The sequence below is a fragment of the Lonchura striata genome, chromosome 8, assembly GCF_046129695.1.
Source record: "Lonchura striata isolate bLonStr1 chromosome 8, bLonStr1.mat, whole genome shotgun sequence".
Classification (NCBI taxonomy): Eukaryota; Metazoa; Chordata; class Aves; order Passeriformes; family Estrildidae; genus Lonchura; species Lonchura striata.
The window spans coordinates 18,715,628-18,740,944 of NC_134610.1; the positions used below are offsets into that span (position 1 = coordinate 18,715,628).

Genomic DNA, 25,317 nt, shown 5'->3' on the forward strand with positions numbered 1-25,317 from the left:
CATGGAATTTTTACAGCTACCTTACTTTTAAAATTGAAAAGTAAACTAGTTGGCATTAATAGATATTATGGCTGCAGAGAAAGTAAGTTTAAAAATTATCAGACAAATATAAAAGTGTCACTTAGGAAATGCACTACATACATCGACAATCAGGAAGTCCAGCCAGCACCAGGCATTAGTAAAATATGTTTGGTAGCCATAGGCCACCCACTTCAGCAGCATTTCCAGAATGAAGATGTAAGTGAAGACTTTGTCAGCATATTCCAGCATGGTCTTGATAGTTTTACGTTGTTCAATATATATGTCTTCAAAAGCCTGTGAGTATAAGCATTCAAAGGTATGTCATTTTTTGTTACTGCACATGCTTCAGGTTGTAACACAACAAACAAACAAAAAAAAAGGCAAAAAAAAAAGGAAATAATATTTAAGAAAAGGTAAGGATATGTAATTTATATCTAATGTTTCTGTTTCTGATAACTCAGTATATATCTGGTTTTCCCTATGGAAATAAATCTTCCAGCTCACAGGAGGAAGAAGCAGATATTACACAGCAACCACTACACTGGTCAGAGATTTTTTTAAATATATGCATTTATTGCTGATAGTGAATTATTCTTCTCAGATCATATTGCATAGTGACAAATGGAATTGATTCTGCCAAGTGTTGTGCCGGAACCGAATTCTGCTGAGATCATTTGGCTTGTATGTAGGTAGACCCAACTACAAAAACCAGGGCCATAGTTGTAAAATTTTCAGGATATTTACAATACAGGCTACCTTTTATTTTTAAGTCCTGTGGCTTCCTGAAACTTTAAAGTTGTAAATCTTAAAATAAATTCCTCCTTTCTAAAAAAAAATTATCTGTCTTAATAAATTATCTGCTTTATTATTCACATTTTATGTGATATATAAAATTTATGAGGTCCTTGCAATGTTATTTTCATTTTTAGGCAATCGAATAAACAAATAGCTCCTGCTTTTCATAAATACTTCAATTTTTTTTTCCTTTAATTGCTTTCAAATTTCAATTATGCTATTATTTCTTATGGAGACTGATTTTTATCAAGCTGAAAGAACTGGAATTATCAGCTAGCTTGCAAAGATTTGGATATTTTTTGATACTAACATTCATTTTTACTCAGCTTGCTTTTGAACCACATGACATCTGTCAGTTCAAGTGATTAGTGTCTGAATATCAGACATCAAGCTAAGATCTGTGTTATTCTGGTTACTTGCACCTGGCACTCCTGTATTCACTAAAAATGGGAAGTCAGCACTTGTCATTTCATTTGTACGTGTGGGGGATGCCAGAGGCTGAGTGAGCAGCACTCCTGGAAATGTGTCTGCTCCCTGCCCCTGGGGAGGGCTGTGCAGGCAGCCTGTGCCTGCTGCATTTCCTGGCAGTGCTGACAGTGAGATTTGTCTGGAGCATGGCCTTGGGGTGAATATGGGAAGCAGAGCTGGTAGGTACAAAGAGATCTTTTCACTATCACAATGGAATTTAAAGGGAGAGCAGAGTCTCACATCTCCAGAGACTTGAGCTAATCCAGGGTTTTGGAAAGGTTTTCACAAAATAAATGTTCTATGCATGACACACTTTAGGCTCACAAGCATGAGGTACTAATGCTGTGGGATCTTGTCTCAAACTTCTTCTAAATATAGTAATAGAAATTCACCTTTTCCAGATCTCCTTCCACTACTTTTCTCATTTAAATTTCTTGTCACTGAAGATTTTCTCCATAGTTGTATGTACCAAAATTCAATGGCATAAACTTGAGAATTTTTTTGTTATTTGGAGGATTTTAGATGACATGGAAGGCGTCACATGGCATTGCTTAAAAGTTGTTTTTCTGATGGTTATGTCAATATTAGACCAAACAAAAGAAGAATAATTCTTAGAGATGTAGCTGAAACTAGTGATAGGTATTATCATAAACTGCAACAGTATTAACGGAATTTAAAAATGTTGGCAGTGGTCTAATGACCTTATAATGCAATTTTGAAACACAATTTTGTTTATTGTGTAGGAGGTCAAGTAATTTGCCGAAGTATAATTAAATCTGTCAGGGTAGATGCTAGATATACTCTGCATTATTTTCTAACAAATAGTTTGCCTAAGAAATGTCACCTCAGTGTATTTATACAGGGTTTATTTCATTCATTGATACAGTTTTTTATTATGGTTGGCTTCCCTGTATTCTGCCCTTGCATGCTTGTAAGAGCAAATTCATGTTTTTGCAGATGTCCCTTCAGTCTACATCAGTATGAGTCAGTGGAAATTGAACTGTAAGTCTAAATAATAAGTTCTTATTCTTAGAAAGGAATTAAAAAACCCCATGCAATCTCAGCTTTTTTTGCTGTTCTAACACACAGCATTTGTAGGACTATGTAAGCCAGCCCTGGCCCTTGCAAGGTGTTTTGAAATGTTTATGCCATTATGGTTCCAAATACTCAACAGTGACAGTCTTTTTCCCTGAGCTACATCAGTAAACAGCAGTGAAAGAAGGGGGCACACTCAAATAAAGTTTAGTATGTTTTCTTCTTCACATGTGGTTTCTCTCTGCCTGAGGCATATCGCTGCCCCTTTCAGCGATGGAGGTAGGCTCTCTCTAATCACTTATGTCTGTTCTTTTTTCTACATGTTGTTAAGAAGAGACTGTTTTTGCTGCTTTTCCCAAGGCCTGAATAAAATTTAGTCCTATCATTTGAAGACATGGAATTGTGTTAAGTTAAAACAGTGTTAGAAAAGACAATTATGAGGAGTTTTCTGACAATGTGGAAACGTTCTGTTCATGTTTTACTTACCAGAGCTCCACTACTGAGGAGAATCATAAAGACAATGAAAGTCTCAAACCAGTTGTGTTCAACAATCCTGAAGCAGGTTTTTCTAAGGTTCCACCACTGCTTTCCTCTCCCTTCTTCTATACTTACTTGACAGCACTTGAACCTTCTTACACAGCCTTTAGAACATTGTGTGTAATGACAGGAGAAAAAAAAGAAGAGATTTTGATGAGTTGCATTAATTTTGGTTATGCATTCTGTTAATAATATAATGCTATCTTTACTGTGCTGTTTAGTAAAAACCCAATGGATTTTCACCTGGATAACCTTTATATTCAAAGAAAAAAAAATTGAGACAGTTGGAATTTACAGTTAAATGAACAAGTGAGAAGATGAAAGTCTATCAAACATGAAGCCAAATTACAGAACACAAAACAAGAGTTAAAATATAAAAACTCATCCAAATGTCAGGTAGGTTGATGTAGTAAGTTATGGCAAATGATATTAAACCTTACCTTCTTTTGTTCAGGATACTCAATTCAGGCAATGTTGCATTCATTGCATGAAAAAAATCTAAGCCTTTTATCTAAATTCTGGGCTTTTCAGTACCAGTTAATTTCTCTAACTTGTGTCCCTAATTTATTTTATACTTTTATGATTTAGCTGCTGACTTTTATGCAGAAAAATACTAGTAACAAATAATGGTATTTTCCATGACAAATCCTAGGCTGTTACAGTACTACCTCTTATGAGTTCAATGTAAATTTCTAAAGAATTATCTGTTACCATGTGCAGAAGTAATCCAACCTGACAATAGCATTTATTCTCCAGTGCCTAGATCTAGCTTTTGTTTACAGATACCAAAAATTGTATTTGTATCCTGATATTATTATTTTTTAAAAATATTTTCTTATCCACCTCCTTCACATGCACACATCAATAAGGTTTCTCCCAAAGAAATGCCATTGGAAAAACATTTATGACCAGATTGGGGTTTTATTGAGTTGTGGGCCAATAGAAGGACGAATGAAAGATAAAGGAGTCCACCAGGTTAAACTGTTCTTTCCCCATGTGGCACACAAGACTCTTGCTTCTCCTTTTGCCAATTTGTAGAAGATTAATTTAGCATTTTTCATCTAGGTGCAGTTTTCATTTATCACTAAACAGCTATTGTAGTAATGTATACTTTATAAAGCACTTAGATATCTGCGAAGAAAAAATTTAAATAGTGTGTTTATTATCTGTAACTAAACTCTGAAAGTACAGTAACACACTAAAATAAAACTTTCAATACTACATTTTTCTTATTTTAAAAATAGAGATAAATTTCCAATAAAATCTCTTCTTAACTGTTTATCCAATACATAACATAATTGTGGTATCAGTTTCCATCTAATCTATTATGGACTAAAAGTACTACTGCTAATAATCAGAGCTTAAACACTAACAAAAGGGTAATATGATTCATAAATCTTAATACTTAACTTACACAGAAAATGGTTCTGTAATTTTATTAATAATTATTACTAATGTTTTTCTTCCAAATACCTTCTGTGAAGCAGGCCTCTGGCTCCTGGGCTTCTTCAGGTTCAGCTTCTGGTTGCTCTTCTGCAGGAAGTCCAATATCAACCGTGCTGCCTTCAGATGAGCTAGATGAATTTAACTTCTGTAAAGGAAAGAAGCATCACAAATGAACAGTAAATAATTTAAAGGCAAATATTATTTGATTCTGAAATAAGTAAATTAGACAATGTTTTCGAATGTTCTAGAGTTCAAAATAAGTTGTTGATAAACATCTGAGAAATTTATACAGCCTGGTTTTCCTCCTGTACTGTAAGAATCTATAGAAGGTGTATCAGTAACAGATCAGACTTTAAATAAAATTTTGCTTTAAACTGAAAAATGTGGGTAATGCTAAATCTGAGAAGATTCATGACCACAACAAGCCATAAATCATAATGATCTCTTGACCTATGTAGAAATAATGAAGCTTAAAATAATATACAGGAATTTCTAGTGCCTACTGAAAATCAGGTAATAACTGCATAAATGAGGTGAGAGCTCAGAGGAATGAGGAAAAAAAAGCAGAGAAGACCATACTTCAGGGGTTAATAAATCCAGATTAAAATTGCTGAAAGTCTAGCTCAGAGTGAGGCAGAATCTGCATACAACAAGGCTGAGGTAGTTTAAGTCCATAAAAAAATCAGATTGTGTTTTATCAAAAAATTTTCAACAACATGATGAGCGTAATGACAGTGAGGCCTAAGTTGGAAACTGAATTAAAAAAAAAAAAAAGAAAAAAATGCACTTAAGCTAATTCTCATCCTAAAAATTCCAAAACTTGTAATAAGTAATGTGCAGCTGGAACCTGGTTGCAATCTCTCTCTTTGGTATTGTGGCTAAAACTTAGGAAAAATTGTGAGGGAAATATATTTAATTATGTATGGCTAAACAAAAGAATGAAACAACTGCAATATAGATCACTGAGTCTAACTATAAACTCAGCACTGCCAAGGCTACCATTAAACCAGGTCCTCAGGTGCCACATCTGTTGCATACCTGCATATATGACAATTCAACCACTTCCTTGGGCAGCCTATTCCAGTGTTTGGCAATCCTGTCAGTGGAGAAATTTTCCCCAATATCCAATCTAAACCTCCCCTAGGGCAATTTGAGGCCATTTCCTAATCCTGTCTCTTCTTACTTGGGGAAAGAGCCTGATCCCCACCTCGCTACAGCCTCCTCCCGGGCTCATCGGTGCTAGGTGGCAGCAGGCTTTTTGGTATTGAGGACAAAACACCCCAAACAGTTAAAAAAAACTCTTATTAAAACAGTGGTAGCAATAAGTCAGAAGTGTCACAGTACTTTTTCAATGGGATAAAAGGTAATCCTGTTCCTTCAGGCAGCAGCACATGAGCAGACAGCTTTCCTAAGCTTTCCTAAACTGAGTCTATGTCTAAACAGGAACAATTCTCCATTGGTCAGTCATAAACCAGCTGGTGCCTCTCTGTTTGACTGTCTGCTGTGTGATGGGTAGGAAGACTGCACTGGACAGCATGAAGGTAGCTGTGGAGAGTAGATGATATGTCATTGTTTTCTTATAAAGGATCTTTGTTTAAATGTTTATTTTGAAATTCTTCATGCTGGGGGTAGTTCATAATGTGCTGAAAGAAATTTTAAGAACCTTTATTGTAGCAGTGGTTCGTAAGCGTAAGTCAAATTAATTATAGACATTTTAGCTAATACTTAACAAGAAAATAATTATTGATGGTGCAGATATTAATTAGGAAATGGGAACAACACTGTCTCTGAAATAAGTTGCTGTGGGGAGAGGCTGTTTTGTACAGGTTTCCTTTCTTGGAGGAGGATCCAAAAATGGCACTTAGCTTAACACTGAGTTTTTGCTGAAACCACTAGAGGGCTCTTACTGAAAGGATAGTGATAAAGAATTCAGCTACACTAAAGATTGGTGTCTGAACCAATGGTAGCAATACAACAGTGGGACAGAAGGGGGAAGATGAGCTATCCTGTAAAGAAACCGCAGCTAAGATGGGAACTAGCTGGTTAAGACTGAGGTTTCTCAAGTGAGAAAATTAATATTGTTAAGTATCTGAAAGGGAAATTTTCTAATTTGATAAAATGGCAACAAAAAAAGTCATTGAGGGTGTAGTTAATTTGCAAATTCTGTCATTGAAATGTCAATTTAAATGATTTTGCTAAAAGAGCCACATACAAAAAGTTGTGTAATGGAATAGCTATAGCCTTAATATGCTTTTTTAAATTACAGTTCTCAAAAAGTCTTTATATCAATAGTCTGCTATTCCTTTAGCAACAGTAGATATTTCCAGTATTAGCATTCCTTTAGCAACAGTAGATATTTCCATCTGTTGGTACTTTTCAATTTTAACAACAAAGTGAATTTGAATTATATAGGAGAGTCTGGTTAAGACTTCTTTTTATGTGAATCTAGGTGTAGAAGAGCTGGCAAGAGCTTAAAATTCAAAAGAATTCATATGTCTAAAGGAGTTACATAAACTATACATTTTCTGGTTTATATATGCTTTTTCAAGGGGCAGAGAGAAGATGTATCACATTCCTCATGGGGCCTTTGTCAAGAAGGCAAACAAAAATTTCTGCTGGAGTAACACTGCAGCTAAGGCACTGTTCCCTACAAGTTGTTATAACTACCATGTGGACCATACATAGTTTTTATGGATTAGTTGAGTCTCCCATTACATGGCCTTGTATCCCCTCTAGGAGGCTGTAATTCTTAATTCTTTCTCATACTTCCGTTATCAAGAATTAAGTCCTCCTTTATACCCTCATTTATGCCTATCTACAAAGAAATGTCAAAGCAAATGATTAAGCAATGAATACACTGATTAATGAGAAGTAAAACAAAAAAAGCATCTAAACAATCAAACAAAATCCCACGTAACAAAGACCCTCAAAAGGTCAGAGAGAAATGCAAACAATATCTAAATACCTCTTTGCTTTCTTCCAGGTCTGATTCACTACTAAATTCTTCCGTGTTTAAATTTTCAAAGTCAGATTCACCCACAGCAATGGGCACTGTCACGGTGAGGCTTGGGTTGTTTATGAATGACATGTAATCACTCTCATCAATTATGTATTTTTCCACACTGCTGCCTGTGCCTATACCACTGGTGGTTCCATTTGCATCTTTAATATAGTCATGGTCCTTGCTTAGTTCCACAGTTGTATGGTTAGAAATACAGCTATTTTTGTTGTTTAAATCTTCAAGTGGCTTGATTTCATCTAAAGCTTTCTGTTTTTTAACAAAAGCTTTTTGGATGAATTCACGTGCTTTTCTCTTCACATAATCTATGCCTTTCTGCATTCTTGCCACAGCAATCTGGAGATTGTTCATTTCATTATCGTCGTCTGTCACAGCAAGGTTGTCTGCACTAAATGAGCTCAAGAGCAAGGCCAAAAATAGGTTCAGTACCTGCAGAAAAATTTTTAAAAAGATGTTCTAGGCTTCATTTTAAAAAATAACATTTATTTTGTTAGAAAATATCCTATTATTGACATCAAAGACTGAAATCCCAATAATTCACCATAACCAAAAAAGTACCCTTAAAAATTTTTCTCTTCTCCATAAAAACCAAGCTTATTTCACTTAGCTCAGGTCCTGCTCACTATTCAAAAATATTTGTACGACTGACTAACATCTGTAAATGTGTCTTTAATTCCCTACAGTATGTAAATATTTTGGTGTCAAAGCTTATAATCTAAAAATGGAGCTATCAGATTTGCTGTTCAGCATCATTAAAAAGTTTCATTTAACCCATCACACAACAGAAATTAGATTATTCAGATGACTAATCATATGGTATAAATAATAAAATAAATCCACAGCAAATGGTCTATAACGAGCCCATAAACTAAAATTACTTGGAGCACAAAATATTTTCAAAGGGCCAAAAAGAAATTAGCCACATTCTTAAGTGCCCACTTGGACATTCTTAGGATTTTGACATGGCAGAATATTTTGTTCTTTATCCAAAAAAGCTCTTAAGCTTAACTTTAAGCATTTCTTGAAACCACCTGCTTAAGTGCTTTGTTGAAGCAGAGCCAGAGCACTTAATTCACTTCAGGACTGAGACCACTCTCTTGCCAAATCGTTTTTTGTTAACACTTGGATTACATACCACTAGGTTTCCAATCACCATGACCATCATGAAGACTGTAAGGCACATGGCTTGGCCTGCAACCTCCATGCAGTCCCACATGGTTTCTATCCATTCTCCACACAGCACTCGGAATACAATCAGGAAAGAGTGGAAGAAATCTTGCATGTGCCAGCGAGGGAGCACACAGTCACTTGCAATTTTGCAGACACATTCCTTGTAGTTTTTCCCAAAGAGCTGCATCCCAACCACAGCAAAAATGAACACAATGATGGCCAGCACCAGGGTCAGATTTCCCAGAGCTCCCACGGAATTACCAATGATTTTTATCAACATGTTTAGTGTTGGCCAGGATTTTGCCAATTTGAAAACTCGTAACTGGAAGGAAAGAAAAAATGTTAGGAGAACCAGAAAGACACAAGGATATTTTAAAGTTAATTTGTGGAAGGCTATTGCTGTGAAATATGCCTTTAGTTGGATTGTTTAGAGGGTATCATCTTTTCTAAAAGCATGAAGATGGAAGTTTCCCTCAAGAAAAATTTGTAAAATTGTAATTTGATATTCTCAAAACATAGCTTTTAATGGAGGCCAAAGAAGCTACTGATTTGAACTTGAAATCTAGGGTTCACCTGTTAAAATAATCTGGACAACTTTTAAACTAGTATTTGTAGAGATCTGTTCCTGTAATGCCAATCAGAGCATAATATCTCTAGTGAGTCAATTTATTTCTGCATAGTGGGATGTTTAAAGTGTGTATATACAATGGACGCATTGGAAATAGGCCCATGGCACCTACTGCTATGTTTGGATCTCTATCAATTTCCACTGAAGACTGTAAGATACCACAATTATTAAGGAACTGTGCTAATGAAACAGTCTTCAGGATCCGTATCATGGCAAACATCAAGCAAATTTTTAAGACAAAAATAAAATTATTTTAATGAAGCCACATTATAAAATCAGTACAATATATTTACCAATCTGAATGATCGAAGAACAGATAGTCCTTCCACATCTGCAAGACCAAGTTCAACCAAGCTAAGGGTTACAATAAAGCCATCAAAAATATTCCAGCCTTCCTGGAAATAATAGTAAGGATCCATTGCAATTATCTTGAGAAACATTTCTGCTGTGAAGATTCCAGTGAAGACCTGAGTTCAAAGGGCAGTTTGTTATTTCAAGGTGAAACATAATACTCCAGATCTAGTTTAATTCAAGCTACATCTTATCCAAAAGCAATACTTAAAAATAGTTACATTTACTGTAGTGATTTATTATGCCCACCTTCCCTTAACAAGTGTCAGAAAATCAGGTAATTTTTCTATTAATTAAATTTTGTACTAAGCAAATTACATAAACTTCTCTTTTATAACATTTGAAATCCATTTTCAACTTTCTAAGGATATGGACTTTATAATGTGAAGTACAAACAATGTCCCAAATTTGATTTTCAGAACATAAACCAGAATGCTTTCCAAGAAATTGTATAGCTCTTTCTTGGTGTACAAATTACAAATTAGGCCAAATCTAAGACTAAAGGGGAGAAGTTTCTTGCCTGCTATGACCTGCCTATAATTTAGTTCAACAGAGCTGTGATTATTTATACCAGATGAATAAATGGTATATTATAATGTACCTCAGTTAATACAGCAACTGAGATACATGATGATGTGTTGAGATACAACAATTTCCTGAAGCTGAGTCACTTATACCTTGGTGTGCCCAGAAGCAGCAGCAAAGTTGATTGGCTTAAACACTTCAATATCAGGAATAAAAGAGGAATTAAGAACGCATTTTAAACAAAGTGCTGCTGGTAGTGGTTTCTCATAATGCGTTTCTGTGTTGAACAAAGTAGGAATTATATTTAAGACCCAGCACAGTAATAAACCTGGGTAGCTTTGAGAGAAGTCTTGGGAGAAGTTCTTCTAGGATAGGAATGTACTAAAGTACCTGTTAAAAACTTCTTGAGCCCTGCTCTGACTGGTTTTCTGGTTTGTGGTGGTTTTTTTTTTTTTTTTCTTTTTTTTTTTTTTTTTTTTTTCTGGTTTTGATAACCCATTTTTCAGCAAGCAGAAAAGAAAATAGGACAGCTAAAGAGAATAATCTAAGTGGGATAATCAGGAGACAGGAAAGAAGTCTGACTTGCTCTGCCTAGGAACACCAATACTCAAGATAGATTGTTATAGTCTTTAAATACACTCTAGATACAAACACCAGAGAGGGAAAGGTTACCAATTTTTAAGATATAGGATTGGAACCCCTGAGAAAACAAAGGAATGATACAGTTTGAAATGCTGACAGGTTCCTAACAATCAGAACAACACAAGAAGCTTTAAAGTGAAGCTACTTTAAAGTGGAGCAGGCAACCTCTGAGATCCTCTCTATTGCAGAAGGGCTTTATGTCAGGGAACCTAAAACTGGAAGAATGTGGTGCTTATAGACAGGTTCTCTCACACTCCCTTTGTAGTCAGAGTTACACCAAAATTTATAGGGAATTTTCTTGGTTGGAAAACTAACCTATAAAATGCTACAATACAAGATTTTACATTTTATTAGGAAACAAAGGTTCAGTGTTTCCCTTATATTAAGTATATGAAAATCAGCTGTACAATTTTCTATTAATTCTCCCCACTAAATTCTATAACTATTTACATAAACTATTTGTTCCTCATTACAAAATCAGGATTATTAAAAATCACATTATAAGGGATCAATTCTTAAAGAGGAAATAAAGTAGGACTGTAGCTACAGATACTTCTATGTGATCAAACCTGTCAGTTCAAAAGCAGGAGAGCTACAAAAAGTTAACTCATGAAATCTTTAATTATTTATCTTTTCAAGGCAGAGAGAAAGGGAGAAAATACAGCTGACAGCCTGAGGAAAATATATCTTACTAATTATCAGAGAATAAAACCAATAAAATATAAGAGAGAAATAAGATGGTGGGATATTTTTTTACATAAAACACAGAAAGAAAACAATCCACTTTTCCATATAAAAAGACTTTTGCACAAGAAAATTCTAGAAATGCTTTTAAAGGGCTCTTTTAGCTTGTACGTTTCTGCTCAGGAAACAGCAATTAAAAACACATTCATAATTTAAAGATTTATATTCTATTGATTGAGAAATTAACACTGCATTTATTTGCATAGTGTCTGTTTCATGGAAACAATGCATTTCCTGGTTTAGTACTTACACAAATCAAACTCTGCTTAAGATGGACTTTACTTAATGTAGCATTGGAGCCAATTTTTAAATATTTAATTTGATTTTGCAGAACACAGCAGTATATTGATTTTACAGTATCCGAAGCTACATGAATCAGGGTTGACAGTCAAATTTCCGAAAATGTTCTGATACTTATATCTGAAGGTCAGTAAATATCCAAAAAGCTGTTAAAACCTTCTCTTTCAGTTATTGCAAGCATATTTCCTTCCAAATCATGAATGTAAAACCCCAGCACACTTACCAGATTTCCAACTGAAAGTACATGATTGAATTCGTCGGTCATTGGATAATGTTCCATAGCCATAAAGAGTGTATTTAAAACAATGCAAATTGTAATAGCCAGGTCAACAAATGGGTCCATTACCACTAAGTTGACAATATGCTTAACTTTTAACCAATGCGGACTACAGTCCCATATCAAGAAAATATTTGCAAATTTATACCAACACGGTGGGCATTTCTGTCTAGATTCTTCAAGTTCTGTGGAGAAAATAAAGTTTATATATGTAACTATGTGATTTCGCTAACATTCCTCATTGCAATATGAACTGTACCAGTCAGGTTTTCAGTCTGTAGTGGTAATGATTAACCTCCTTTAAGCCTCCATTCCACAGGGATTTTAAGGAAAGCCTTTAAAAATTGCGGTTGAATATATTTGCTATGTTCAAAGCTTATCTGTCAAGCACAATTTCTTTGTATTACAATCACTATGCCAATCAGTACCAATTTATGCATCAGTTTGCAATACGTATTTAATTTTTCCCTGATTGCATTTCTGCTTGTTTCTCCCACCTACTGTTCAGTATTTAAATATTTTTATTCTGAAATTTGTAGCATTTAAGTGAAAATGTTCATTCTGAATTCAAGAAAAAAATTTTTGATCACCTAAAATAGCTTTACAGAATGACTGAATAAATATAACTGCAAAAATGCTTATGTATTTCAACAATAGTTGCAAATGTTTGAAAAATGTTCAGTGTTTTTTTTGTGTCCAATAATACATCTTTAATTACTATGCATAAGTACCCACTCAGTTATGACCATGCACATGAGTTAGATGGCAACAAAACAATGAAATGATTCCTTACATAATACCTTTAATGCTTAGTTATGTAATAACCTTAATAAATAAAGAACTTTGAACTTAATGATAAATATATGTCAATTTGTTGGATGTTATCTGTACTTAAGCTATTTTAAATCTGTTTTCAAGCTTCAACTCAAACTTTGAGAAATCTACAAGAAAAACAGGATTAAATATTAAGCTATGCATAGCACACACCTTCCACAGTGTTTGTGAGGATGCTAGCAATACTCATGGCTCTTTCCCTTAAAGCTGGATCTTCCAGAAAGTCCATAGAAACATGAAAAGAACCTGATAATCTCTTCCTCATTTCTGGTTCTGTCGTGGTGCCCTATACAGAGAGTGATTGTAGGTGAGACCACATTGATGAAACAGCCAGATAAGCAAATACTACATAAGCCTGTTAGTAGTGTCTTAGCTTGGACACGTGCTCCGTGCACTTCATATTTTATCATGTCAGACTTTTATTACTTTTTAGTACCTTTTAAATAACTTTAGAATTCCATTAGATTACAGGTACCTACAGTTCAAGATTGAGAGAGTCAATATTGACTCAATTTTTGCATTTTTTCTTTAAGATATGAAAAGTCTTTAAATATTTAAACTAATTTAAACAAATGGAAAAGGGTTGAGTTCAAAATATTGCACAAAATTTTGCAAACTAATTTTTTTTCCTTGCTCCTGTTGACAGAATATTCTGGGGTTTCCAACATAGTCTTTTCTCCTAATCAAACTGTGCCAAGTAAGAAAAGTCTGACTTTCTCATGCTTCCTCATGCTAGTATTTTTTAGCAGTCTGAATAGACAAATTTGAACTAAGCAAGAAATTTTTGGGGACATTTTCTCTTACCTTTGTATGGTAAGAGAATGGCAGCAATATGTGCTGCCAATATGTTCACACAGCCATTTGCATTTTTAGAAGTATGTACTGAGCTTTGATCTTCCAATGAACTATTTGTTGTCTATACTACAATACTCCACCAGCAATGGATGGAAAATATATAGGAATGAGAAACAAATGATAATAATTAATTGACAACTTCCTTACATTTTTAACCAGGCTGATAAGGAAGAGTGATATCAAAATTAACTAATAATGCTAATTTTGATAGTGGTAATACAACATCATATTGATAGCAGTTATATAACATTTTTGTATAATATTTTCCATTGTATGTCAACTACGATAGCTAGATGGACCTTTAGATTAGCTAAAGGAAAGTATGGCACAGTAATACAGTGAAGCATAGCATTTTTATGAATGTGTAAGTTATTACTCTATTATTTGAAAACTGGGACTTGCATTTGTTAGTTATGTGAATTTTTGTAAGCAAATGTTTAGCTTGCAAACCTATCTTAGCTGTTTTATATACTAAAGAGTTTACAAGATGCAGGAGCATTCATAGCTTGACCAACCAGGAAGCATTGCCAAGGGTTCCATTCTGTGGAAAACACTGGCTGGTGCAGTAAGAACAGGCCACCATGCCTGAGCTATTTAAAACTTTCTTACATTGTCATCAGTAGCTGGTTTATCTATTATCACCTCTGGCAGAAGCTGTCCAACAGGCGATGTAGGAACAGATGGTCCACCGACCAGGGAAACCACCCCATTGCAATCCACGGTGCTGTGCATCTTCCCATTCACTGGAAACACTGCCAGCATCCTGGATGACCGACTGGCCTGGCTGATGTTACTGTTGCGCCGCTCCCCGTGCCTGCGCGGCACAAAGAGAGAATCTCTTCTGCTGTCATTGTCTTCAAAAGTGCTGTGCTCATCGTCAGCAAAGTCATTTTCAGAGCCTACATCCTTTGCTCGACCTCTGAAGCTGAAAAGACTTGTTCTGCTGTTGCGCCTTGGGGAAAACAGGGAGCCACGAATGCTCAGCAAAGACTGCAGGTAAATAAAATATGTGATTATTAGCTGAAATCCTCAAACTTAGCACTGTTATTAGATTATCATTGGTTCTCTTTTTTCTTAGATAAGAGGAACCATATTATCCAGAAGCTACACGCTACTGTGAAATTTTTGCATGCACTTCATTAGAGATATATTTTGCAGATAGGAGTATCCCTGTTCATGGATTCTTAAGACAAAACCAGTGCTGAACCCTCCTTTTTCAGCTGAAGTTGCCAAATAGATTAGTTGCATAACTCCCATCAAGAAAAAAAGGAAGTCCATACATGCACTTTGTTTCATGTATGAAGCATCTCACTCACAGTGAACAAACACTGGGTCTAACATCATTGAAACAAGAGGAAAATGTGAGGCTATTGTAACAGAAGAAATACTGTAGTGTTTTAACAAGTCTAGGTAATATATAATCAAGCTAAAAGGAACCCTACATAATCAATCAGAGAATATTTTATTATGATTTTTAAATAATACTATTAAAAGAACAGAGAAATGAGGTTACATTTAATTCTGAGGGGCTTTTTTACAAGGCCATCTAGCAGCTAGAGCACTTCCTCTCAAGCCCTAGCAACACTAATTAAAGAAATAAAAGTATCAGTATTTCCTTTGTTTATGCAGTAGCATCATATTACTGTACTTTAGGAAGACTAAAGTAGATTTGTAACAGCCCATGATGCTTTAAATATATGCTTTTACTTAAAAAAACAACTATAAGCAATACCTGATGTGGAGAAGAATACTTCTTCTCATATGTCAGTCTATTGCCTTCAATAGACAATCGGAAACCTTTCCTTCTGATGCTGTCTTCTGATTCAGACTTGTGAAATTCATCTTCATCTTTTTCCTCTCCTCCAGATTGTTCTTTCTGTTTCCTTTTTTTCCTTCTATTTCTCCTCTCTTTTGCGCTCTTTGAGCTCAGTTTTGATGCATCCGAGGAACTTTCTGAGAGCCCTCCTGCTTCTCCTGCAGCACTAGGCTCCCTGGATTCTGCAGATGCTGTTACTGCTGCTGCTGTCACTGCTGCTGCCTGCCATGATGCAAAAGGAATTGAGTAAGCCATGACCTAATATTTTCCTTTAATTTACTTATACATAACTTCTACTCCAAAAGTCCCAGATCTTAACACTTTCTACACGGTATCCTCTCCATAGGTTTTTCTTCTAATTATTATTTATCAGTTTACTCAAGATATGTGTTGGTCATAGACTTCTCTTATCCTTCATGAGTAAATTTTAAATGAAGAAATCTACCAGACTGTGTTAATGGCACTAGACTAGACAAACATAGTGAATAACCTATGCCTAGTTTTGAATATTCCTTCTTGATGGCTGAATCATTCACATTACACTTCTTCAGTGCAGAATAGAAAACCACTGAGCTAGCTCAGTCATTGGAAGGCCAACAGGGTACTTTATATTTCCAATTTCAGAAAGCAGAAGTTGAATATCTCTAGTAAACTCACTTCCTTACAGTCCTGCATTACTGCACCATAAACGATACCTGTGCTGCTTCTTGTTGCTTCTTCAGTTGTTCCAGCATCTGTTGAAATTCTGCCTCTTTCTGCTCAGCTTCTTCCAGGGTTGCTTGGTTCTGTTCTTCATAGGCCATGGCAACCACAGCCAGGATCAGGTTTATCAGATAGAATGAGCCCAGAAAAATCACCAGAACAAAAAATATCATGTATGTCTTCCCAGCAGCACGAAGAGTCTGGAAGTAATTATACATTTATAAGCAAGTATATGTTAACAGTTCTTTTTTTCATCCTGTTAAAATTCAGATAAGAAAATTGACTCTAGACCTTTTGCATCACTGATACACACATATTTGGTCTACATTTCATAAAAAATTTCTCACCAATTGATAAAGGTTTTCCCAGAAGTCCTGAGTCATTAGCCGAAACAGTGACAAGAAAGCCCAACTGAAGGTGTCAAAACTTGTGTAGCCATAATTGGGGTTTCTACCAGCTTTCACACAGGTATATCCTTCTGGGCACTGCCTACAAAGACAAACTGGACATTACCTATTTAGTAATTTTAATATTATCAGCTGGATATTAGTATACTCGTATCTGCAGCCAGAACTGCAAAATAACATATTTTGCCAGGTTTTGTCACTAGGTATTGCTCTTCCTTTACTTATCAACTAGGCAGGAGCTATACTGATACTAAATTACTCATTTGTCATGCAAACACTCAGTTTACCAGTCCACTGATCAAGAATACAGATCTTAAGCCCAGTGTAAAAGCCTTTCTTGATGTGAAGGGAAGTGGTCACTCAAAATAAGTCCCACTGGAACTGCACATCTATGGAATGTGGATTTAATTTCTACACAGTGCAAGAATATTATATTCATTCTTACCCAGCATCAGAGCTATTTCCACAAAGCAGAGCATCGTTTTGCCCTTCCAGAAAATAAAAATGACCTGTTTCAAAAAGAATTAAAAAGATTATAAAATTCAAAATATAGCCATTATCTCTAAAAGTTTTAAGGTGATTTCTGATCCAATTTTAAACAAGAAGTGCTATTTTCTCAGCAGGACAACAGTTTTAGAGTAAATGACATTATGAATTTCATTAAGCACTATCGCTCACAGCATTCACTGTTAAAATGCCAAAATTCACTAAAACTTCTGTCAAATGCTTCTGGATGTGGATTCTCCCTTCTGTCGATCACTGAACTAAACAAGGCTTTGTGAAACAATGTATAGTTGTTTATTAGAATAATTACAATCTATCTGAAAAAAATATTCTCATTTCCTCAAAACTGCCTGATCAGTGTTGCCAGGGGTTTCAGTTTGTTGCTTACAAGCACTTGTGACAGTTATCTAATATATAAACTCTGCAAAAATCCACCCATTTACCACTGATGGCCATGAGTATGCACACACTGCAGTTGTAGCTCTGACTCTATGAAGGCCCTGGCATGCACCTAAATTCAACTCAGACATAATTACTGCAGCAGTCACAACTTCTTAAATAAGATTTTAAGAGTACATGACAAAATTATTGAACACCTTAGTAAAATAAATTGGTTAAGTTCCACCAAATCACTCTGTAACCAATCATACCAATGTCTGTACAGTAATGCCATAGTTAAAGGACATATTAGATGGTTAAATAACAAAGACATTGACCTATCTCTTCTTACAAGAACAAGGAGATGAGCAAAACTTTTGCTTATCAAGATTCATCTTGACTGTATCCCAGAGAAGTGTTTTTCTTTTCCACTTCAAAGCAGATACCTACAGTCTTGATTTTTGGAAGAATTACTGCAGGAGGAGCTTCTCCTGTAATAACAATCTCCCATTTGGTCACAGGCATAAGGATGTTTTGTATACAGGGTCAGACCATGTGTCACATTTCTGATGGAATCCAAAAGTATTGCCTCAGGTTGTCTGTAAGGAAAGGGCAGGGACCATGATGCTCTGAGCACCTCCCTAGTTCCAGCACTTCTGAACCATAGCAGCTTCAGAATCAAGGTGGAACCCTTTTTGCTTCCTGAGACCATTTAAACCCCATGTTGGATTTCTTTCCCATTTAACTGTTGCGTTAGATTCCCTTACAATTGTTTCCTTTGAAAATAAGTGCAGGTGACTTTCAGCTTGACATACCTGTGCTGCCTAAGCCAGGCTACTACAGACACTAATGAATTCTGAGTCTGAGGAGGTGTCACAAGCTGCTGGCTCAGCACGTATAGATTTGCTGCAAGAAGGGACACAGTACCTGGGCCAGCTGCATCACTCTATCCTGTGAGCAAAATTCACCATTTGGAAAAATGAGTCTTTAAGCTGTATGTAGACCTTGTTCTGACACTTTGCAAAGGACTCATTTTCAGTGTCTAATGACGTATCCACATCTCACAGGGAACAATCTCCTGTGCTGTGCCAATTGCACAGCCCTGTGTGGCTGCTGTCACTCTGGGCTGGTGTGCATTGCAGAGCTGCTCTGTGCTGAAGCACAGCTGTAAACAAAGCTGACAGGATGCTGGCCAAAGCTGACCCTTAGGAAGCAAATTTTATTCTGCCTTATGTCAGCTAATCATGATTAAAAGATGCTGGAACATAGCAGCTTGTTGGGAAGAATTCAAACCTGCCTTGATGCGGTTTACATGGAGCAGTCAGTCCTGATCAGCACTGCACCAGTCCTGATCAGCACTGCACCAGCTGAGCAGAACTGCTACAGCAGGTCTGCAGTCAGGGTCTGTGCTTCAGACAAGATGTGCCCTGCAATGGTGCTGTACTTGCCAGCTCCACAGAAACTAGAGTCACATAGGCTTTCTCTGAGTGCACTGATAAACCTGGGCAAGTGCTCAAAATATTATAAAATAGGAAAATTTTTATAACACACAAGCTGAGCAGTATAAGCATGTATATCAAAGAGAAGTGAAAAATCCCTCATTACACCAATGGTGCAAGTTTGGCTCCTCTTTAATTGATTTGGAAATGGGAAAATTTCCCTGGTAGGTGAGCACCTAACTTCAAGAAAGATTAAAGCTCTTTGAGTAAGCATAGAGTATAATATGAGAAGCACAGAGAATAATTTTTATTTTGTAAAATATGCTTTTTCTCAGAAAAAAAATTGCTTATGGAAAGCTTGTTAAGACACACCTCAGCTTATGTGGAGCTAAATTTACCAGAATTTTTATCTTAGAAAAAGAAAAAAGGGGGAAAAAGAAATGCTTAACTCATTAATGCCAGAAATGCTTAAAGACCCTCTAAATGGTGTCTCCAAAAATGAGCTTAGTGGTATAATTAGGGCTTGCATGCATTTTTCTGCATAGTACGCACAACTAATGCATAATAATTCCCATATTATTCCTTAAAAAGACACTGCCATTGCACTGCTCTGAGCTGCTAGTAAAGAACAGCTTATTGCCTTGTGAAGCAGCTGGTTTTTGTATCCTGTCTGCCCAGCCACATGTAAAAAGAGAGCAGGAAGCTGTGAGAAGATAATTTTTCTCTTTTAAACTGCTGGTAAGCAAGGACAACCTCATTAACTTCATAATAAGACTTGTAATTTCATTATAAATTTCATAATACATATGGAATTCTGTAAATATACCAAAGGCAGATGTAGCCATTCAGTAAAGTACTTCCTGGAACAAATTGAATTGAGCTTTATTTTTAGGGGGCTTCAGGTTTTCTTTATATAAAATGAAATCAGAACTTAAATTTATAAATTCTTTGTTTAAAAGTCAGGAAATTAAGTTTAGTCTTGAAGTCTAGGCCTTCATGAGGAGACTGTTTAGACTGTCATACCCCATGTCATGGGATCACCATGAATTCACATGTTCAAGTAAATTGAGTTCCACAGAAAGATTGGTTTAAGAAATTCAAATGGAAATCCATCATAGTCATTGATTAGCTGTGTGATCACAGATAGAAGCTGTCTCACTTCTACTCAAAATTTGTCTGGCTTTGACTTGCAGCTATATTGTTATATCTCTGCCTGCTAGATCAAAGATATGTCTATGATGAAAATTCTGTTCCCCGTGGAATTTTTTTTTTTTAACTGTGATCAAATCACCCCTTAAACCTTCTCTTTGATATGCTAAGTAGGCTGAGCTCCTGGTCTATCTTGGTATAAAGCATGTTTTCAAACCCTTTAATCATTCTGCTATTTTTTGAACTTCCTCCATTTTTTCAACTTTCTATCTAAATTGAACTTTATATAGTATTCCAGTAGCAACTGCAGTACTGCTAAATACAGGGGTAATTCTATCTTCCTGGTCAATAATTTATTTATGTGAACAGGATATTATTTAGCTTTTTGGCTGCAGACTTTTAGGCTTAATTAGTCAGTCCTGGCTGCCCTGGAGTCCTTAGGTGCCTCATCCTCTATATTATTTCAATTGCACTTCTCTATCCTGCCTTTCAGTTTCCCTGCAGTTGCTGGTACTGTTACACATAAGCTGCTGGTACTGTTTTCCAGAGCCTCTGTGGCACTATTTTTCCTGTGCCCTCATGTTGTTGTGTCACTTTTATTCTCATGACATGACACTTGGAAACACACTATTGACTATTGCCACAGCAAGTGGCGGGAAGCAATTGTCTCTGGTGTGAGATTAAGCTCTTTTTCTCCTCCTTTTTTCTATTCTCTGCTTGTGACTTTTTATTAAGTGACCTAATAACATGCATGTACCAGCTTAAAAACCAGTCAGCCATGCAGCACCCACTCTGATCAAAGAGAACTCCAATTAGTGCTAGTAGCACTGTAAGAAGGAGCAAGCTGTAGGGAATTTGAGGAGATAATAATGAAAATCACAGAGATGCTCTGGGAGGAGTGTTGTACTGCACTGGAAGGGATACTCAAGTGAGGAGACTCACCTAGAGACCTCATGACTTCTCTTTGCAGCTGGTCACTGTAATCTCTTTTCCTTTTCTATCTCTCTTCCCTTTAGTTCTTAATTTACATCTACAGTCTCTGTGTGCAAACCTGTCTTAAAACATGAACTGTGAGCACTGAATTTTAAGACTTTTCTGTCTCAGGGGAGATGTGAATTTGGCAGATGGAGTTGACAAAAAGAGCTATTCCAAGTAGCAAGACCATGTTCCTTGTTCCCTCTTCCATGCAGGCCTTTAGAGCAGATGCATGAGAGAAAATATTTCTCCTACTCTGTCTTAATGGAATGTATCGTCCTTCCCCTCCTTCCTTCTAAAAACTGGGTCAGCCACAAACCACTTCAGTGAGAATTCTGCAGACAATACTTACTTTCATCTTCAATGTACCCCTTCCAATCAAATGGAGTCACTGTTGAATTAACCAATGTACCATTTTCACCTATGGTGCTGTTTAGCTGGGAAGTAATATTTGTTTCCAAAGTAAAATTTTCTGGAGGCCACTGCAGGCATTTATTCCTCAGGTTGCCCATGAACAGCTGCAGCCCTATCAGTGCAAATACACTCAGACAAAACACAGTCAGGATCATCACATCCGAGAGCTTCTTCACAGACTGAATCAGGGCTCCTACAATAGTCTTCAGGCCTGCAAATGGAAAGGAGTTTTTATTCTGATGTTGGAAACTTTTTCAAAGCACAAAAATGACAATGTCTCCCAGTAAAGTTATAAATTTCATGCAAAAGCCCAAATACATGATTGTAATGTTTGTGAAACAACATTTTTGTGAAGAACTTTTTCACTTGTGAAAATGAATAAACAGCTGAAATTTATGTCCACTTGAAACTGTGAATGGAATGACTTGCATATATTTCAAAACAACTTGTTTCAATGATAAAACAAGCAACTGGTTTTTATTCATGCTGTACACTGATCTCACGTAAACATCTTCTTTCTTTTCATTTGTCAATACATCTCGCTCCAAACCTTTACTACTATCAGTTTTATAACATACTAGATGTAGAAGACAGTAGTAAAAAGCCTGTTCAACAATAAATAGTATTCAAATTTAATGCTATAAAACTGGAAATGGTTTGGAAAATTGTAGCTTTTTAAGATAATAAATCCCCCATGCAATTCCCATGCTATTCTTTATTATCTTATTCCTTCATCTTCTTAGTAAGTCAACATTTCAAACAATTTTAATTTTTAGACACATATAGTCATGAAAAATACCACATAACATCATGTAGGTAGGATACACATGGGTAAGAAAACTTTAGGGTTACTAATACTTATTGAATGTGGAGAAGAAAGCTGGACGTCATACGATGCAAACCACACACACTGTGTACTGCAATGTCTCATGCAAGAATCTGTTAAACTCAAAGGCTGATTTCAAAAGGAAAGTGCTCATTTTCAAAAGCAATGAATCAGAGATTTCAGTGAATCCTGATATCTTCTGATTCCTGCTTTTTTTTGTGCAAAAAATAAGATTTATATTTAAAAAAATATGAATTCTGTTTTAGTGAATAAAGTCAGCCTCAGTGTTTAACCTCGCTCTCACCTGGAATGACTGATATTGTTTTCAAAGCTCGGAGAACTCTGAATGTTCTCAACGCTGAGACATTGCCCAGGTCCACAAACTCTGTCACATATCTGTAATAGGGGAGTTCACACACAAACACAATGACAGGATAAAAAGGAACAGTTGGGAGGTAAAAGGGGCCTAACACCTTACACCAGTTACTTCTTACCTGGAATTACAGAAATAGTTTTCAAAGCTCTCAATACTCTGAAAGTTCGAAGAGCTGAAAGATTGCCTAGGTTTACAAATTCTGTTACATACCTGTAGGATTAAATCACAGTTATTCAGAATTTAGGCAAAGTTTATGCTACTTACTCGGGTCTTTCATCAAGACCGCTTTGGCGTTTTTAGCAAAAACTTAAACAGCAACAGTCAGAGGTTTACCTTTCACTGCAGTTTGCCTTGCATTATTATACTTTCAGAGCCTTCAGCTAATTTAAATGTCTCTGAAGTGAATCACACTGATTATACTTTGAAAGCCTAAAATTTATCTAGACTAGATTGGTAAGTTTGGAGAATGAAGTCAAAGGGAAGCTCCTTTTCTGCTCAGAAAAAAAAAAAAAGCAGGACATGAAATTAGCCTCTCTAATACTAACTGTACTAATGGCTTCTGCAGTACTTATGTTTACATAAAAATATGCATTTTTGAAAGTGAAAATAGTTTTAGACAAAAGTAAGTCCATAAAAAAAAAATCCATTTAACAAAATTGGTTCGTATTGATACTAATTTCATGCCCTTTTTGCCCTTCTCTTTTCAAGAAAAAGCAAAAAACAAGAACTTACGCAAAGGTAATGACAGTGAAATCAAGCCAGTTCCATGGATCTCGAAGAAAAGTAAAGTCTTCCAAGCAAAAGCCCCTTGCAATGATTTTTATTAGTGACTCAAATGTGTAAATGCCAGTGAAAGTATACCTGAAAAACATAGGAAAATTTAATCAAAATAAGTAGCAATATTTGACATTGGTATTCTGACAGCAATGTGATGATCAAATGGAAGGGTTTTTTATTTCACAGCTGGAGAAGAAATTCAGTAAATAAGCTATTTCTTCTGAAATGCATTATATTAATCAGAGATACTTGTGTATGTACATGAATTAGTTGTGCTGTTGAAGTACAGCAGTCCTAACTTTATACATCAATAAAAATAAATAAATCCATCAAATAAATAACATATTAAAATTTATTGGTAACATTCAGTTTAAAAGTATGCAGTAATAGGGCCTTTACTGTTCAGTGAGAAAGCTGTGAGCATAATTTACTGGGTGCTGTCTGAGTAACCAACATGTAAAACACCTGGTATTGGCTCTAGGAGGGAAGGATGCAAGCATGCACTGAATTCTCATTCTCACTTTAGTAATATTTTTGCTTGTATTCTGCTCTTAACTGACATGAACATTGAAGTGCCCATGGTTCTGCTACTAATGCAATGGTGTAAGGAAGGGTAAAAAAAATGCATAGGTGCTAAGCCATGGAGAAAACTAGTGGAATCTCAGTAGAACACGATCTTTAAATTATTTTCATGGTTTTTCTACCCAATTGTTCTACTAGTATGAGATTAAAATAATTATTCAACATTTCTGTATAGTTCAGAGAGGAAATAGTCATAATGCCTCATGATAGCTTCTGCTAGCACATCTTGCACTGCAGTTACTGGCATGGCAACTCCTAGAGGAACAGACATATTGAAACAAATATATTGAAATAATGTGCAACTTACTCTACATTCTTTGTCCAGTCTGGAGGGTTACTCATGGTCATAAATACACAGTTGGTCAAAATAGTGCACATGATAAGCATGCTGAATAATGTAGATACAGTTAAGGAAAACACGGTAGCTATTCACATAATACCACATCAGTACTGACTTAAGTACAGTTAAATACTGCCACTTACACCAAACTTTTAACTTTGGTAAACACTGACATACACTTTGCTTAACCTCATACTTTTCACTTTAGTACATTAGACTTTAATATTGGTCTCGATTTGCTGATGTTGCTTTGCTGGTGTCCTGATGTTCTGTTTTCAGCCAGTCTTGACAAGGAGATGGCTCTCACACCCTGGGAGGTAACACAAATTGAGCAAGAGCCAAAACCAAAGTAACTTGCAGGAGTATACATTTTGCCTTAAGTACCTGTCATGACTGAATAGGTGTTAGTCTTTCACTTCTACAGGCTTGGTACTAAAATTGGCATATGCAAGGGAAAAAGGTTTCCGCTATCTACCCAGAGTCCAAGCTGAGCTGAGTCAGTACCTAGCACAGCCAGTCTGTTGAAAACACAGAATAAAACATAGAATAAAGTTTTTAATTGCTGAAGTGAGTGCATTCCATGTTTCTCTAACATCAGCTTAATGTTTCAATCAGTGAAACAGAAATCCATAGAGAGCTCAGAGAATAATGTGAATAGTTTTCCAGTATTACTTTTGGTCTTTCTCAAAACCCAGCAAAATCAGTGTATCTGTTTCTACTAATATTATAGTTAGAAAATGCTTCAAAGTTGCATCAATTACTTGAAAAGCAAAGAAAACTGGTGAAGATTAGAATGAAATAAATTTTGATTTGATTTTCTAGCAAGGAACATTTAGGTACTCTGGGACTATGAAACCCAGACTGACAGCTCAGAGGGGCTGGTTCTAGGCAGGTGAGAATCCTCTGGGGTTCCTGACATTCAATGCAATGTTCTTTGTCCACCAGACCACTGCCTCTCCAGACAGTGCCATTCTTCCCGTTTTGT

At 35.9% G+C, this 25,317-nt stretch overlaps 1 protein-coding gene across 7 annotated transcripts in view; it reads right to left on the reverse strand.

Annotated features, from left to right (window-relative positions):
* The window catches only part of LOC110469652 (sodium channel protein type 1 subunit alpha), an 88,887-nt gene that overhangs the window by 27,398 nt on the left and 36,172 nt on the right, over positions 1-25,317 (reverse strand). For 3 of the 7 annotated variants that reach the window (XM_077785019.1, XM_077785020.1, XM_077785024.1), the window contains 17 exons: positions 24,300-24,387; positions 23,366-23,494; positions 22,562-22,653; positions 21,370-21,642; positions 17,018-17,081; positions 16,513-16,654; positions 16,159-16,365; positions 15,380-15,685; positions 14,257-14,637; positions 12,946-13,078; positions 11,905-12,143; positions 9,413-9,586; positions 8,457-8,813; positions 7,268-7,750; positions 4,330-4,447; positions 2,806-2,960; positions 142-315 (listed from right to left, as the gene is read on the reverse strand). In XM_077785019.1, the coding sequence (XP_077641145.1) occupies positions 142-315; positions 2,806-2,960; positions 4,330-4,447; positions 7,268-7,750; positions 8,457-8,813; positions 9,413-9,586; positions 11,905-12,143; positions 12,946-13,078; positions 14,257-14,637; positions 15,380-15,685; positions 16,159-16,365; positions 16,513-16,654; positions 17,018-17,081; positions 21,370-21,642; positions 22,562-22,653; positions 23,366-23,494; positions 24,300-24,387 (3,515 nt within the window). Of the gene's footprint in view, positions 1-141; positions 316-2,805; positions 2,961-4,329; positions 4,448-7,267; positions 7,751-8,456; positions 8,814-9,412; positions 9,587-11,904; positions 12,144-12,945; positions 13,079-14,256; positions 14,638-15,379; positions 15,686-16,158; positions 16,366-16,512; positions 16,655-17,017; positions 17,082-21,369; positions 21,643-22,561; positions 22,654-22,751; positions 22,844-23,365; positions 23,495-24,299; positions 24,388-25,317 lie in introns of all 7 variants that reach the window. The other 4 variants (XM_077785025.1, XM_077785022.1, XM_077785023.1 and 1 more) reach the window with 3 other exon arrangements.